The sequence below is a fragment of the Engraulis encrasicolus genome, chromosome 5 (assembly GCF_034702125.1).
Source record: "Engraulis encrasicolus isolate BLACKSEA-1 chromosome 5, IST_EnEncr_1.0, whole genome shotgun sequence".
Taxonomy (NCBI): Eukaryota; Metazoa; Chordata; class Actinopteri; order Clupeiformes; family Engraulidae; genus Engraulis; species Engraulis encrasicolus.
This window is the reverse complement of record NC_085861.1, coordinates 39,725,538-39,743,817: the sequence shown is the minus strand read 5'-3', so window position 1 is coordinate 39,743,817 and position 18,280 is coordinate 39,725,538. Positions and strand designations below refer to the sequence as shown.

Sequence of the window (18,280 nt, the reverse complement as noted above, 5' to 3'; positions counted from 1 at the left end):
TGCTCTAGGCAAACGGGACACAAGGCCGTCTGCGGGAAAAGGGGCACGGCCATGTTACGCTCCACCCCGTCTGGTTTATACCGATCCCTCCTCGCAGAGACAAAACGAGCCTCCCTCCCGTTAAAACTGTTCTGTCTCGGGCTCCTTAGCCCACGGTAGCCTATCTCAATCTCAAGTTTTACATCACTTCCTAGACAAAAGAGCGCCGCTTGTTTTTTTCTTTACGCATTCGTTTCCCCCCCTGGCTGGTAGTAACCTCGCACTACAATGGCACAATTCATTATTTGGAGAAAATATCTGATCCAAAAGTGACCATGATTTTTTCCCCATCAGTGTTCTACAGCAAGCTGGCTGTCAACTGTAGTCAATCACAAATTCACCATGCTTCCCCTCCCTCAGCCTGAGCGTCCCTTTCATGTAAGGGTGCCACATGGTCGTTGAGACTGAAAGAGTTAAAGTGACATATTTTGTCGGGTCCGCCCACCCTTTTCGCTGTGGGTTGCAGCAGGTCAGTGTTGTTTTGGCCGCCGTGGCGCAGGGGATGACAGACTGGGTAGTGGGGAGCGAGAGAGACCCACAGGCTGAAGAAGGAGAGCTGTCACACGGGCGTCGCAGAGCATGTGCTCTGCAGCAGCAGGCTACACACTGAGACTAGGAGAGAGAGAGAGAGAGAGCGAGAGAGAGAGGAGGGAAAAACACTGTAACCAGAGCTTTTACAGCATGGTTGGTGAGCGAACCTCGAACAAAGACCAATATGTCTCTCCATGTAGGAAGGCTTATGTAGTGTGTGTGTGTGTATGTGTGTGTGTGTTTATATAAAAAAATACAGCATTTATATAACAATGTCTTGTTTTCGATTTCCCAATTTTTTTGTTTCATGTCTTTCAGTCACCTCTCCAGAATAAGCTTATCAGAAGAGAGCCGTATCACAGCTGATTGTATCACAGGTATTTGCACACAAGTCTGCATACTTTCACGATGGGTTCGTATTCTTGACCATATAGAATGGATGAACTCCTTATGCCTTCAGATGGGCGCTGTGCTGACCTGACTTGGCTTGGTTGTGGCCAATTGAGGGTTCAGTGTTTGGCCCTCTGATGGCTCATCCAGGGTGCGTTCCAATATGCAACCTTGCGTCCTCCACTTGTGCTTGTGGCCTTGTACCAGGAAGTAATATGTCAGGATGACATCACTGACAACAGGATGCACACTGGATGGTGAATGAAGAATAGTCCCCATAGAACTGTTTTGGCTAGGCTGACAGTGGGGAAACTTATTTGTTTTCTCCACGGAGGAGGGGCCAGGAGGCAGGGTGAGGCCACAAGCACAAGTGGAGGACGCAAGGTCGCATATTGGAATGCACCCCCAGTTTATCTGGGACTTGAACCCCATTGACTCGGGCTATAGCTCAATTAATCACTTATCAGGCACCAGTGTCCCATCTCTATGCAGTGCAATTGGGTCAGTGGAACTGAGGTGTTCCTGTGCAGTCCGCCACTCGGGGCTGGAACCCATCACCTCCTAGTCAATGCTCCAGTTTGGGTATGGGACGCACAGCACATACCAGTCCGATAGCTCAGCACTACCAATACTGTATGGCTTTTGGAGGGAGGGAGGTTTTATTAACGTTCCACGCCACACTCTGCTCGTTGGCCTCTGTTAGGCCGGCCGCACATTGGCTCCGACAGGTCCGACATAATTCGGACCCGCAAACCAAATTTCACACGAACATAGCATTGATAGTCAATGGGCGCCGCCGACAAAATAGAACTTGTCTCTAATTGCTATCCGACATCGGTGAATGTCCGCGGACATAGGCGCCAGTGTACGGGGTTCTATTGAAAACAATGGAATCGAACTTTTGCGGAGCAGTGCGCAGCACTTTGTCGGAGCCTATGTGCGGAAGCTCTTACACTCAACCCCCTAAAACCTCAGTCCCATCCGGGTCATGGCAACAGTGTAACTGTGTTCCAGCACTGTCCGCCACTCAGGGCTCCAACCCGCCACCTCCTAGTCAATGCTCCAGCCTGGGCATGGGAGGCACAGCATGTATTGTATGAGGCTTTGGGAGGGAGGTTGCACTAACTTTCCACGCCACACTCTGCTAGTTGGCCTCCGATACATTGGCAGTCTGGCTAATAATGGTCCAGAAAATCCAAGATCATGTTGTCTGGAGACATATAGTAGAAGCCCTATGCTCCGCTTGGAGCGAAGAGGAATAAGGCAAGGTAATAATGGCCATGATGCATGGTACTGCTGGTTTTAGAGAGGTGGAGTGGCCCAGCTTAAACCCTGAGACTCTTGTTCCCTGGTAGTCAGTGGACTACTGGCCATCTGTAACCAAGGTTATCTTGCGGTAGATCGCCACTCGAGTCTCGAACCCGCAACCTTTCAGTCAACGCTCTAGTCCGGCATGGGAGGCTCAGCACGATACCTCTGAGCTAAAGGTTCAAACCAATAGCTCAGCGCTAACAATACTGTATGAGGCCTCAGGAGGGAGGTTTTACCAGAATTATACCACCAAACTCTGCTAGTTGCCATACGTTACACATCTCTGCAGAGGTGCATCTTGTCTCCAGGCAGGGCAGACAGCCGCATTCGGCCCCCAAACCACTAGCTAGTGAACATCAGTTCACACTTTAAATATGTAACAGTATGGCGATTTGTTTCGGATGTCCATTCATTTGAACTGCTGCCTAATTTATGGAACACCTGCCTTATACTGTACGTGTTGTGGTTCGTACAAAACTTGAGCAAATATACATAATAATATACATACTGTTGCTCCTGTCTGCTTTGCAGAACATCAGAGGGTTCAAGTTAAGTGTAATATCTATTTGACAAAGACAAATTCACTCTTGGTCTGTGAATCATGTAATTGCATTACAAGCCACGGCCAACGAAACAGCCAACAAAACAGAGGGCTTCAAAAAAGTTTTAGAAATACCAAGGCACTCATCTTCTAACAGAGGGCTTGTTTGAAATCATCATCATGGCTGGCAGGTGGAGCTGGCTTAGAGAAAAGCATTCTGGACTTGGGGATAGTGAATGCTTTCAGCCAACCACTAGTGTTGCCAGATTGGACGGTTACCCGCCCAATTGGGCTACAAGGGATGGCCGTTTGCAGGTAAAATCGGGAAAAATTGACTATTTGGCGTTTTTTTCTGAAGTTTTGGGCTCATAGAAATGAATGCAATTTGTTGAAATTGGGTGGAATTTAGCGCATTTTGGCGGTTTTTGAGAACCTTTTGGGCGGGATTTGATCAGACACATCTGGCAACACTGCCAACCACTGAGTCAGTCAGCCAGTTTGATAATTTCATACCAGCCCAACGTGTCACCTCAGTCAGGACGGCCGACAGCTTTAGCTGGGCTCGGGGGGGACAATGCCATCCGAAAGGTCCCCCAACCTAACCTGGTTCTTGCCAGACATTTGTGCATTTCCATTCAGCTTTGTGAGCTTACTCATGGGTCTGAACGATTTTCAGATTCACTCAGCTCCCGAACTGCCATGCAGCCAAATCAATCAGGATCGCAGGTTTTTCAGAGTTGTAACTCGTGACATAGTTTAAGTTTAAATGAAGTGGAGAAGGGAAAAATAAGTGAAACGTGATAGTTGTTTCAGAAAACAATGGCCGCTTCCCGCTTCTGGATTAAAAAAAAAAAAACACGCCTTCACAGACCTAAGCATATAGCATTGGTCCAGATGAATGTTCACGGAGCAAGGCGGAACTCATTCATCTGGCAAGAAGCAGGTTACCCACAACCCAATGCATACAACGCAATGAGGCAATGAGGACCCACTTCTGTACCACGCACTGATGAAGGCATGATAGCCGAAACGCGTTTGCTTGTGGACATGGTGGTAATCTATAAATAAATAATGAGACGTAGCTTGTGAGTGCGGATTTTTCTTCTTTAAGTTGATAACTTTTATCGTGCACCCAAAGACATTCATTTTTTCCAAGAAGTTGAGCGTGTCCTCTGACAAACTTGACTTGTCTGTCTGTCTGTTTGTGTGTCTGTGGATAACTATCTTACTCCATGGGTCAAGTGTGTGCTGTGTTCTCTTTGTGTGTGTGTGTGTGTGTATGTGTGTGTGTGTGTGTGTGTGTGTGTGTGTGTGTGTGTGTGTGTGTGTGTGTGTGTGTGTGTTTCTGTGCGTGCGTGTTTGTGTGTGTGTGTGTGTGTGTGTGTGTGTGTGTGCGTGTGTGCGTGCGTGCGTGCGTGTGCGTGTGTGTGTGTATAGCCCTTCACTCCAGAGAGAATCAATGGCCCTTCACCCACCACAGCGGCCAGCTGAGGAGCTCCTGCAGCAGACTGGGCCATCTGGATGCCGGGCCTGGCAGCCAGCGGGTTAAACCCCCTCACTGGACCAGCCTGGACATGGACATGGACATGGCTGGGCCTGGGCACAGTGGGAGGAGAACCATGGAGGACACACACACGCACGCACACGCACACGGACACACACACACACACTTCACTACACTATTCATTCAGCACAGCACACCACACGGTACCCCTGGCTGGGTCAAGAAGGCAGAGTGAGTGAGTGAGGAAGTGAGGGAGTGAGGGAGCGAGGGAGCAAGTGTCCCACCCTCTTGACCGGGGAGTGAAGACGGTTGGTGGTCTGGTCGGTGGGTCAGGAGCTGGTTCAGCAAGTCAGTCAGTCCAGCCAGCCAGCCAGCCAGCCAGAGAGAGGCAGCGTCTTGGTTCCAGAGCCAGAGAGAGAGAGGCAGCGTCTTGGTTCCAGAGCCAGAGAGAGAGAGAGGCAGCCTCTTGGTTCCAGAGCCAGAGAGAGAGAGGCAGCGTCTTGGTTCCAGAGCCAGAGAGAGAGAGGCAGCCTCTTGGTTCCAGAGCCGGAGAGAGAGGCAGCCTCCTGGTTCCAGAGCCTGAGAGAGAGGCAGCGTCTTGGTTCCAGAGCCAGCCAGAGAGAGGCAGCGTCTTGGTTCCAGAGCCAGAGAGAGAGAGGCAGCGTCTTGGTTCCAGAGCCAGAGAGAGAGAGAGGCAGCCTCTTGGTTCCAGAGCCAGAGAGAGAGAGGCAGCGTCTTGGTTCCAGAGCCAGAGAGAGAGAGGCAGCCTCTTGGTTCCAGAGCCGGAGTGTCCAAAAGGTCATCTGCCCCCCACTAATGGTGTCTGCTGGGGAGCCCGAGGGCCCGGATCAATAGGGACGATGGATAACGGATACTGTTTCCTGACTGTGCTCTCCCATCTGTCTGCGTGGGCGTGTGCATGGTGTGTGTGTGTGTTTGTTTGTGTGTGTGTGTGTGTGTGTGTGTGTGTGTGTGTGTGTGTGTGTGTGTGTGTGTGTGTGTGTGTGTGTGTGTGTGTGTGTGTGTGTGTGTGTGTGTGTGTGTGGCTGCCTAAATCTGGGTGTGTGCTGTAGATCTATGTCTTGTGGGCTCGAGCACACATTTCCATGTCTTTCGCTGCATGTCTAATTTCAAGCATTCTATCTCTCTCTCTCTTTCTCTCTCTCTCTTTCTCTCTCTCTCCTGCTCTCTCTGTATGTCTTGCTGTCCGTCTTTCTCTTTCTCTTTCTCTTTCCTTCTCTCTCTCTCTCTCTCTCTCTCTCTCTCTCTCTCTCTCTGTGCCTGTCCTTCTATCTCTGTCTCTCTCTCTCTCTCTGTCTCTCTCTCTCTCTCTCTCTCTCTCTCTATGTGTGCCTGTCCTTCTATCTCTGTGTCTCTCTCTCTCTCTGTGTCTCTCTCTGTGTCTCTCTATCTCTCTCTCTCTCTCACCCTCTCGCCACTCACCGTTACTCCAACTCCCTCCCCTGGGCTTACTTTGAGCCCACTTTTTTCCCCCAGCACAACACCCTATTATTTGGGCCATCTGCTGGTGTGATCCATCTGCCTCGTGCTCTCCAAGCGCCCTGGTGGTGGCCGAGGGTTTGGACAGTTTTCAGAGCAACATCCTTCACCGAACCACCTTTGCACCCCGTCTCTCGTTGCTCAGATTTAACCTCGTTTTCTACATTTAATTTTCATGTCATGTCATTTTTCTTTTTTCTTTTTCTTTTTTTTACAGCAATTAGCCGGATGCTTGCCAATTGGCATCAAACACCAATCATATGCTGCTTAAACGCACAGTTGTGGTGCAGTTTGTTTGATTTGTGATGCTGGTCTCATTTTATTTGACTTATTTTTTACTGGTAGGGCATAGCCTAAAGGGCATTACAATGATAATTATAAAGACATATATAACTATAAAGATGTTTCCGGTTCACACCTGCGATCATACACATGCAGAAGACATACCGTCTGTACATTCTAAAGAACTCTGATTGGCTGACATTATTTTAGAGTTGGGGGGGGGGGCTTTCAGATTACTTTGTCCTAGGCCTGGCCAAAGCTGTCAGTGACCCTGCTGGTGGGGCATAGCCCACAAGACTCCTTTTGATTACTGTACTCACATGGACACATCGTATCCTGGTGAGGTCACTATGACTCAAATGTCCAGCTCAGCAATTTGGATGCTTTATTGGAGAAGAACTTAAGTATTGGTGGACGTTTTTGTGTGTGAATAAAGAGTCAGCTGCTAGCGCTGGATATGAAGGCTTAAGAAGGGGGGCACCAAGGTTGTAGACGTTGGCATTGAATGTTTTTTTTGTGAAGTAGCATACGCCGTATTACCAAAACCAAATGCTGAAGTTCAGTTTTACCAGAGATGGAATGGAGTGACTCATGTTGTAGTGATATCACTGAACATCATAAAAAGACCACTGCATTTGCTGATGCATTCCTGTGTGTGTGTGTGCGTGTGTGTGTGCGTGTGTGTGTGCGTGTGCGTGTGCGTGTGCGTGTGTGTGTGTGTGCGTGTGTGTGTGTGTGTGTGTGTGTGTGTGTGTGTGTGTGTGTGTGTGTGTGTGGCTCTGGCTGTGGCAGCTGTGTGTGTGAACCATTTGTATTATTTGTAAAATTGGTTTAATATGTCTGTCGTATCCCATGTATGTAGAATATAGACAATGCTGATTATAGATTATTTTATTCAAATCTCATTTTTGAACACATGCTTTTTTAAAAGCAGATTGACCTTGGGTGTGGCTTGATTGTTGTTGGGACATTTAGAAAATAGCTGAAGACTGACACCATTTGGGCTTCATTGGGCTTGAGCTTGATGTGTGCAAGTGTGGAAAATACAATCAATTATGAAGACACCCCACCCCTACCCCCCACGCCCAAAATGGGAAACGTAAACAGTCACATATGCCACTGTGCACACAAAGACATGCATCCGCGCACATGCGTGTACACACACACACACACACACACACACACACACACACACACACACACACACACACACACACACACACACACACACACACACACACACACACACACACACACACACACCGCACACACACACACACACACACACACACACACACACACACACACACACACACACACACACACACACACACACACACACACACACACACACACACACACACACACACACACACACAGAGGCAGGAGGAAGGGAGAGAGAGGGGGGGGGGAATTGCACAGGGAGTGGTAATACTCGCCTCATCTGGGAATATGAGTCAGGTGACTATGACTTCATCACTTTCCCTGACTATTAGGTCATCTCTCTCTATCCCTCCCTCCCTCTCTCTCTCTCTCCCTCCCCCTCCCTCTCTCTCACTCTCTCTCTCTCTCTCTCTCTCTCTCTCTCTCTCTCTCCACCCCCCCACCCCCGACTACCAATCACATGTAAGCGGATCACAACTGAGTGACACACCTCAGGTGATAATTCAGCTTATCAACACCTCTCATTACAAGCAAATACTGAGGGGCTTAACCACGCCAATAGTAATATATTATTTTCTTCCAAATAAGGGTGTTAACAGATTTTAAAAAAAATAAAAAATAAATACAAATTAACCATCTTTTGTTGACTTTAAATATAAGGTGAAAAGAGAGTGCATGCTTTGAACTGAATAAGTAATGTATTTGATCTTGAAATTTGATGTTAATGTGAATTGATGCTTTGCCAATAAGACGAAAATGACAGTTTATTTCCAATTAGGCAGTGTCTAGATTGCACAATTTAGATTTCGTGTAAACTACAAGTTACATTGTCCCATCAAAAAAGAATGAATAAGTTAAAACCTATATACAGTATGTATGTAGGCCTACAGTAGGCTACTTAGCATTTCCTGTTAGGATGAGTCAGTCACTTGCCTCAGCGGAATTCCGAGAAGGCAGACGATTTGCCGCACCTTCATAATTTATCCACATGGGGGAGCCATTCCTCAGCATTTCAACTACAGTCACTGCTCGGTCAACACAATGGAAGGTGACAGGATAAGAGACAGCTGCGTTGCTCCTTATAACCAGGGATCAGACACTGAGACACTAAAGCATGTGACTACATCATAGTATTTCACTGTTAGTGTGTCAAAAAATAAAAAAAACAGCTAAAGAATGCACAATGAATATAGTCTAAATGATGTGATCTAGGGTGGGCATTGGATGGCACTTATAATAAACCAAAAAAGTTGAAATACACCATTTTCATATCTCATTCGTCAGATCTGTGCAAAACCTGCTTTTGTAGAAGATTCCGGTGATGAAACAAGATAGACTGGCCCAAAGCTGTTGAGCTAGACACACAGTTAATATCACCTGTGCATGGACCTCAAGCCCAGACAGCCTTAAAGATGCCATCACTGCAACCACTATTTTATTGGTACTCAAACAAAAGAATTACCTCTGTGTTGTGTGCTTAAAATGATGAAGCCTAGTCATAGACTCATAGGGTTTAAGATGTTAGCTGGTCTATGGCAATCAAGTATGCCTGTTGTGCAAATATGTCTTTGTGTAAAGGTGACCATTTAGAACAGTGCATCCCAATAAAAGTATATTTCAAGAAATTGCCTGCAATTCAATGTGCACATTGGTCTGTGGCTGTGCAGGTACACTGACAGTCGCATTACCCACCAAGTCTACCTGTCTACCTGTCTGTGTGTGTGTCTGTGTGTGTGTCTGTGTGTCTGTGTGTCTGTGTGTCTGTCTCTCTCTCTCTCTCTCTCTCTCTCTCTCTCTCTCTCTCTCTCTCTCTCTCTCTCTCTCTCTCTCTCTCTCACGCACGCACTCAGGCACGCATGCATGCACGCACGCACACACACACACACACTTCATCTTGTATGGTTCACAGTTGTATCGGGGTGTTAGAGGCCTCAGGCCGCCTCTTGACAGCACAAGTGATTTTAGACTGTCCGAGCTAAAACCCATCACTGCAGTCATTGAAATGTCACTGCATAGCCAGCCCTGTTCAGGCCTCTGAGGACCCCTGTGGCCAGTTGCCTGTAATGTCTGGCACCCAGCTACACCACAGCTCGGGCATTTTTGCCACATATACGAGAGAGAGAGAGAGAGAGAGAGAGAGAGAGAGAGAGAGAGAGAGAGAGAGAGAGAGAGAGAGAGAGAGAGAGAGAGAGAGAGTTTCGAGTAGAGGGAGTCCTCTGGTTTCAGGGCTGAGTGTGTCTCTGTCCACCAGTGGGCACTGTGTGGGCCTGATGGTTAACTTCATTAGTTTGCAGGGAGGCCAACGGGGCACAAAAGGGTCAGTTGTCTAGTGCCCAGGAAGAGGGCAGGGCCAGAATTGTGTCCCTATGACATTGTATGTAGTGAGTGGGGGGGCCAGGCCAATTTAATTTGTCCTGGGCCAGATTAATTTGTCCCGGGCCAGGCCAAAGCTGTCGGCGGTAGTTGGTAAACCATTTCCAGATGCTATCGCAAAAACAAATTCGGTGCCTTAACCCCCAAATGAGTCAGAGGAGTCACACAGTAAATTAAAAAGATGGATCTGGCCTTTTAAGGGGAACATAAATGAAAACTACGGGAAAAGGCGGGCCATCCACAATTGTGATGCTAGAAGTGTCTCATCTCTATAGTGGTGAAACTTTCCCCATAGGTTATTATCTGTTTGTACTCTCATCATCATTCTCTCTCATATCTTTTGTTCTTTCTCTGGTACATTTTGGGATTTTCCCGTTGTACCCAGATCAGCAGTGATCTGTTTGATTCATGGGCATCAGCAGGGAAGCTGAGAGCGGGAGACAAAGAGGTCAGCTGCCCCAGGCCGATATTTCGATTCATTATTACATTTTACGTATTTGGAACAGGGGCCCTTTCAAATGACTTTGTCGTGGGTCCTGCCAGAGCTGCCAGAGGTCCTGGCCATGAGGACTATGGTGCTGTGGCTGTATGAGTCACAATACAAACACACACGCACACACACCCGGTGCATAGCAACCGCACTGCAGCCAGGTCTGCTGGCAGCTTCTGCCAGGGCCAGGACAAAGTCATCTGAACCCCCCTCCCCCCTCCCCGATCTAATACATACAATGTAATGAAAACCCAATGTTGGGCTCCCTCTTTCGCTGGGCCCGTGACAACTGACCCCTTTGTCCCCCTTTTGTCCCTGATCGCAGAAGTTGGACAAAAGCAGTTTCAGGGTCCCAGCACTCCCAACGGATTTAATAATGTATCTAATCTCGCTTATCTTGTTGGATTATGTACAAACACCTTATATGGAAACAAATGAATGAGTGAATGAACATTTGAATGCCAAATACATGTTCAATGTGGTCTTGGGTAAGAGCGCCCTACATGAAAGCTCACATATTTGCATATGTCCCTCTAACAATTGATACCTGTACACGGGGAGATATGATATGCAAGTTATTTGCTGCTGTTTTTAGTTTTGAGACGTTATGAACAAAAGTTGAAACCATGCCCGTATGTATTATGTACCTTAACATCCTTCAGGATCAATATAGCCTTCTCATCTACATACTCTGCTACGAAGTGCCTGAAAATACATAAACACGAACAATTCTAAAGAATGAATTTCTGAATTTGAAATAAATAATCTGCTAAGGGCAGAAGATACGTATATTCATCATTAGTTTTTAGATTGTTGACTCACAATTTCTGGAATCATGTCTCGATTTCTCAAAACGTAATACAGAAATCCAAAAAACACACACAATGGGCAAACACCACTCACTTCTCCGGTAAAATGAATGTCTCAAAACAATGTACTGACTTCTAAAAAAGGCAATTTGGTTGACAAACACAAGCCATCATTTGAATTGACAATCATACAGTACCATTGTAACACTATGCATATAAAGCACTAGCATGATCCACACAGTAGATCTTATTTTGTTCAGTGTTCAATTTACTACAGAGGATATATTTGTATTGTAAAAATACTGTGTGTGTGTGTGTGTGTGTGTGTGTGTGTGTGTGTGTGTGTGTGTGTGTGTGTGTGTGTGTGTGTGTGTGTGTGTGTGTGTGTGTGTGTGTGTGTGTGTGTGTGTGTGTGTGTGTGTGTGTGTGTGTGTGTGTGTGTGTGTGTGTGTGTGCGCGTGCGTGTGTGCGCGCACGCCTATACGTGCCTATACGTGCCTATATGTGCCTACACGTGCCTGAGTGGCAGCTCTTATTTTATTGTATTCTATGTTTTTCCCCAGCCCAGGGAAATGGAAACTAGCTACTAAGCTATAATATGGTGCTGGTCATCTCTTTACTTTTGTAATTAAGGCTATTTTGCACATGGTCCCTGACTAAATAAACCAAATAAACTAAACTAAACTAAACAGTGGTAAACAGTGATGAAAATATCAAATTGCGATGGAATGCTGTACTGGAACTTTTTCATTAACACACGTAACTAACAGGGCCACTTACAGCTTTGACTAGACCTTGGGCAAAGTCATCAGAAAGCTCCCCCACCCAACACATACACTATAATAAGGACCAATTCTTGCCCCTCCCTCTCCCTGGGCCCGGGACAACTGCCCCTGTCATGGTGTCTGCCCTGATAGCTAAGGCCAGCCAGCTAGGCCGCCTCATAGCACAGGCAGGCAGGGAGTCAGGCAGGGATCTGTTGAGAGATAGCAGCTGCGTCCTGCCTGGTGTGTTTGCTTGCTGTGGGCTGACTCGGTGACAGGTGGGTGACAAAGCGGTTCATGATGATTGTATGTGAATAGGCTCAGAACAACTGTGAGAGGAAGGAACAACGTAGGAGCCTGCCTGCTCGCTACAGTTGTTTGCAAAAGCGGGATGTGGCAAAAGGATTGCTTGTTTGAAGCATCGATACTTTTAATCTAACAAAACTTAAGGAGGGTGGTGTAATTGTTGAATTAAGTGTTATTTTCGAAGAGTTTTCTCCATTGTGCTCATTTAAAAGTGGCATTTGCTTTAATTATAAGATCAGGCACGATTGGCCATCTTGATCTTTAAAGTTTTTTTCTGGACATTGTGACTGAAGGGCATACATAATAATAGGCTTGTTCGTGACGAAGCAGTAAGATTTTTGCTAGGCAGTGGGCATGCGCACTTTGCCCTTTGCACTTAGAATTTTCTAACCAGAATGCATCAAACTGGCAAAGTGCGCATGCGCATGCGTCGTCACGAACGAGCCTATTGTCCTACCCTCTAGTGGTGTAGCATTCACTCCTTACCTTGTATTGGTAGTGGTACTCAGGGGTGTAGCAGCAAATTGTGGGCCCTATGTACAATCAGCTCCAATTGACACCCCCAGCCCATATATCTGCATTAATCGTACTGTATGTATTGGCCCCCTATATACATGGGGCCCTGGTGACTCAGTCACACTTTACCCCCCTGAACAACACCCCTGGTGGTACTGTCTGCAAAGCATTCCCCCCTACAGCCACAGAGTAGAGCAGGCCATGAAGTAGGCCCACCATGCGATGCATAACATGAGCCACTAGGGGCATCGGCTCTTCCTTACAAGCCTTAATGTGTGGCAAAGGAGAGCAGCAGAAATGTTTGTAGGCCTAAAAAAGAACATTCAATCTTTGGGAAATTTGGGTGAGTCATCTTTTAAATGTTATGATCATCACATTGGTTTTGTGTGATGTTTAGCTTAAGGTGTGGTGCTGTAGAGTTTTCAAATTGCTTTTTTTCGCTCATTGCTTAGCTCTGTTGTCTTTGAAAGAGACACAATTGTAGCACTTCAGGTGGAGGCCCCAGTAGGCCCAGTAGTTCAGGTGTTTTTAATTGACAGTAATCACATCATCTCGTTGGCTAGCTGTCTTTGCCTCTGGTGTCCACATGGCTTGATTTGGATTTGACATTTGACTAGATGACTTTTTTATTTTCATTCAAGTCAACCAACCTGTGACATCTCGGGTCTATATTAAAGCTGGTTCAGGATACGTTATGGTTAAGTTAAGAGGTAAATCATCTAATAGAAGAGTCCTCATTTTCTTAAGAAAAGCTCTTGTATTAGATGATTTATCGCTTAACTTAACCGTAACTTATCCTGAACCAGCTTTGTAGTATAGACCCCTCATCTGGGTATTTGTTTGTGTTTGAGACAGTAGTGAAAACATTCACAGAAAAAAAGGAACACTCGCTCACACACACACACACACACGCTCGGGAGGCTGGCTGAAGTGTTATTGTGCTTCACATAGTTGGAATGCTCTTCAAGTCAAGGGGAGGAAAGTCAGCCTGTTGCGCTATGTTTTGCAGTTTTCATTGTGGAGGCCACAGGCTTTCTATTGTCGTCATACGACATTTCACAGGTCTTGTGTGACTTCACTACCAAACCACACATTCGCATAGCTAGCTTTGTTTGCTTTCTTTGGAAGAAAGAGTTAAGGCTGACTAATAGGCTTGCGGCAGGTAGGCCCAAAGTATTCTGTTGTGCCACTGTCGTGCATGTTTCCTACTGATAATGTCCGTCAGGAAATTCAACTGAATGTCCAAAAATAAAGAAGAGGGGGAAACCAGTGCAAATGGGAGAAGTGGGAAAATAATGTCTTGTCTCGGGTAGAAAAAGCACGATTGTCTTCAGGAATGCTTGAGCACAGCCTGAGAAAAAGTAGGGAAACGAAGGTTGCAAAGAGAGGTTTGTTTGTGTGTAGGGTGTGAGCCATCACCAGTCTCGCTCTCTCTCGCTCTCTGTCTCTCTCACACACCCACTCTGTTTCTCTCTCTCTCTCTCTCTCTCTCTCTCTCTCTCTCTCTCTCTCTCTCTCTCTCTCTCTCTCTCTGACCAGTCTTTTCCATGGGCAAGGCCATGTCTGCATACTGTACGCCATTCACCGTGCCTGTGCTCTGGATGATGGCAGAGAGGTGGCTGTTGGGTAGTCTAGTCTGTGAAGGGTCACCCTGGTCCGAGCCTGATCCTAAAAGGAGCCCAGGAAGGGATTGGGATAGGCGTATATTTTTGGGAACTCCACCCCTTCTTGATAAATATTAGCACGGGGTCGAGCATCCCTCAGGAGGTGCATGGAAATATCTCCGTTGAGGTGGGAGACCAGTATTTCAGGTGCTTCCAAAATTCACTCTTCTTTGGACTGGTAAGGTTCCCTGATAAAGTCTGATTCAAGATTCAAGATTAGTTTTATTTGTCCTGCAGGAAATTTGTTTTGGACAATTGCAAAGCTTGGAAGACTGGAAGCCTTTCTCTTTCTTCACTTTCGTTTTGATTCAATAATTTTGGGGACTTCACCAACACAGCCCCTGTAAGCAGCAGTGGTCACAAGAGAAAGTGAAAGTGATCGGCTCATTCTGGTAAATGGTCTACCTTGCGGTACTAAGTGACTAAGAAGAAGAAAGAATAACATAATCGCGTTTCAACCTTCAGCATTGGATATCATGGGGGAACTTTGGCAGGCACTGGTATTAGTGTTGGTGCTTCATCAACGTGTGTGGATGATTGGCACTGCAGCAGAAGGCATTGGAGAGAGAGAAGGAGAAGAGACAGAGGAGAGCAGAAGCTACAGCCAGCACAAGTGTTGAGCCTCACAGCCTCAGCTTCATCAGTCTCCACCCGTTGGCTTGTGTGGGCCGGACGCTTCCTGTTCAGAGCAGTGTGCAGGCCCGCAGACAGGGGGGGGGAGGGGGATGACGACAAAGGGGTATGTTGTCCTGGGCCCAGAGAGATAGGAGCCCCAGAATTGCCCCCCATTACATTGTATGTATTGGGTAGGGGGCCCTTTAAGATGACTTTGTCCTGGGCCTAGCAAAAGCTGTCAGGGGCCCTGGCTGTGTGTGACTCCTCCTCTTTCTCTCAGCCTCTCCCTCTCGCTCTCTCTGTCTCTCTGTCCCTCCCTCCCTCCCTCTCTCTCTCTGCTCTTGCTCCCTCCCTCCCTCCCTCCCTCTCTCTGTTGCGCGTCAACCCGCCGGTAGAGAAAAGCTGGCAGCCAGTGCTGACCTGAAGCCAAAGGCAGTGAGAGCGAGAAGAGCGGCGGCATTCCTGTCCTGAGACTTCATAGAGCGCGCACCACACTGCTCCACACAGCAGCACACAGCAGAGTTTGAACTCTCTGACAGACGCCACCAGACCAAACAAGGGGGACACAAGATCCAGTCATTTGCACTTAAAGGAGCAGGTAGAACTATTTTCTTATACTTGTGGCTTTGAGTCTGTGTTTTTTGTTCTGTTTGTACTCTGCTGGAAGAGTTGAGAGCGAAGTTTTTTGAGTTTGAATGAGTTGTCTGTTTGGCATGTGCATAGGCGTGGTGGTGCTCGCACAGACATGTGGTTTGATGTTTGTTTCTGTTTGCTGTCTCTTTATTACAAGTAGGCCTATATGATGAATCTGAAGTCACATCTATGTCTGTTTGAAGCTGACCTCACATGTTTGATTCATTTTGTGGTCTATTGACATCTTTTGAGTCAACTTGGGCAATTGTCCAGTTATGTTTTTATTAATGTACAAATTTCAAATGTAAAAAAATACTGCCATGAACTTTTTTTTTCATGATTCATGATTTTTCATTACCTCACCCCTGTGATTTTCGCAGCCATAAAAGGCACCACAGTTTCTGGATAGGGTAGCTCTCCAACATCAAATGAATGGCAGCGAAGGACAGGGGGTGATTGCTGATGACAGAGTAGACTGAGTTTGTCTCTATGATATAATGAACTATGTGGGGAGTCATTGCGCAGCATAGCATAGTAAGTAGTATTAAGCAATGAATTTGATGGATCCAAAAAAAACTTTCCTCTTGGCACTTTTGCAATTGCAGCACAAAGTTCCTGGAGACAAATTATTAAGTGTTGCTCAACGTCTTCTTGTGAATTCCCAATAAACGTGGTGTGCCATGTGGGTAGTAAGCGCTGATGACTCTTGCGCTGAAATCCACCCATCTTCTAGGGTGTGGCAAACCAGGGCCAGGACTGGGCTGGGCTGGGCTGGGTAGAGCAGGGAAAAAAAGACTACGCAAATGGAGGGAGGCTGCGTAGGATGGTGGGATGGAAATGATGGAAAAAGAGGGATGGAGGGAAGTGAGGGAGGGAGGGAGAGAGAGAGAGAGGGAATGAGGGAGTGATGGAGAGAATGAGAGTGAAAATGAACGAGGGAGGGAGAGATGGGTGGGTAGAAGTGAGGAACACACCTCTCCCTCTCTGTAGATGAATTTCTTCCATGGTTTGTCATGCCTCGTGACATTTGGTGGCCAGTTGCTCCTGAGGTCCAGACGATCAGTCAGTCTCCTGAAGATGCTCCGCTCTAATATGATACGCCAATGGCAGTCCTCCTCTTATTCTCCATTTCTCTCTCTCCTTTTCACCTCCCATCTCTATGCATCTTACCTTCCTTCCTCCCTCATCCCCCCATCTCCCATCTCTCTGTGCTTTTCTCTCTCCATCTTACCCCCTTCTCTCTTCCCTCTTCCACCATCTCCATGTCTCATCCCCCCCCCCCCCAATCTCTGTCTCTTCCACTAATCTCCAGTCATACAGCACCACGACATGGAGACCCCAGCCCAGAAGCGCAGGAGCGGTGGAGGGGCGGCCTCGGCGCTCTCCCCCAACCGCATCACGCGCCTCCAGGAGAAGGAGGACCTGTGCAACCTCAACGACCGGCTGGCCATCTACATCGACAAGGTGCGCTCGCTGGAGACGGAGAACGCCGGCCTGCGCCTGCGCATCACCGAGTCGGAGTCGGAGGTGAGCCGCGAGCTGGGCGGCATGAAAAATGCCTACGAGACGGAGCTGGCCGATGCCCGCAAGACCTTGGACTCGGTGGCCAAGGAGCGCGCCCGCCTCCAGCTGGAGCTCAGCAAGGTGCGCGAGGAGTACAAGGAGCTCAAGGCCAGGTAAGCCATGCAGCTGGGCTGTGGGAGAGGGGATATTGTGGAGGGTGGTAGAGTAGTAGAGTAGACTAGTCATTTATTGATCCCAGGGGGATATTAAGGTGTCAGTAGCATACATACGTAAGACATAACACACTAGACATTACACACATCCTTACACATATATAAGAAAAAAAATCAAGAAAAGATGCAAAAACGGAGACAAAACACTGAGCTACTTGACTTGCTGGCACTCACAGGCACACCGGTAATGTTGGGGTGGAGGTCCAGGTAACTGTAGTGGGGTGGGAGGCGGGAATATTGGGGGTAGAAGGTGGTGATCTTGGGAGTGGAAGACCAGGTAACTGTGCTCTGGTGGGTAGACTTAGAGGGGATCTGGAGGGTGCAAGCTGGTGATATTGGGGGTGGAAGGTCAGGTAGCCGTGCTATAGGGCTGAGAAGGGGGCAAAGTTGCAGGTGGAACAAGGAAAGATGATGTGAGAATATGGGGTCATATCCAAGATTTTATCTTGATGAAATTGTTGTACATAATTGAAGTGTGTATTGTGGTGTGGATGGTGAAACGGTGGCTTATAATGGAGGGTTTCCCCTCCAGGGTGTCTACTATGAGTACCAGGTATGCTCTACCAGAAAAAGCTCAGAATGCTTTAATACTAATAAACACACAAATAATAATTTTAACATTTAAGTATTTCGACACATTTCAATACCTCTTCAATATCTCTTGGTTGTTATGAAAAGTGTAGTTATTAAAGTTATTAGTTATTAAAAAGTCTAGTATTTAATGGTGGTAGACCTTCATTTAGAGGAAAACCCCTCCCCAAAGGCAATTTTTTATAGGGTTCTAAGCAGGGTAATAAGGAGTGTCTCCAAGGTTGTCGGATGTAAAGTACACATTGCACAAGCAAAAAACATCAAAAGTCACCGTCTTTTCTGGATTCGTTGGAACCTGCTTCGCAGTGACTCAGAGTTCACACATGCACGCCATGCAGCGACCGGGATTTCAAGACATTTTTTTCTTTTGTTGTACGAGATTTACCTAAGACGGTATTTGTGTATGCAGATGTGGAAAGATAATGCACACAGATGTTGTCATATCAGTATAAGAATCTGACTCAAGTGAGTCGCAAGCAGACGGTGTGTTATTGGAACGCATTTCACAGCTTTAGATTTCA

At 47.0% G+C, this 18,280-nt stretch overlaps 1 protein-coding gene across 2 annotated transcripts in view; it reads left to right on the top strand.

Moving 5' to 3' along the window:
- Positions 1-12,791: 12,791 nt before the first annotated feature.
- The window catches only part of LOC134449411 (lamin-A-like), a 38,101-nt gene continuing 32,612 nt past the window's right edge, over positions 12,792-18,280 (top strand). Inside the window, exons 1-2 of one of the 2 annotated variants that reach the window (XM_063199328.1) lie at positions 12,792-12,863; positions 16,745-17,108. In XM_063199328.1, coding sequence (XP_063055398.1) covers positions 12,818-12,863; positions 16,745-17,108 — 410 coding nt within the window. In that variant the 5' untranslated portion in view covers positions 12,792-12,817. Of the gene's footprint in view, positions 12,864-14,959; positions 15,398-16,744; positions 17,109-18,280 lie in introns of those variants that run through there. The other variant, XM_063199330.1, reaches the window with a different exon arrangement.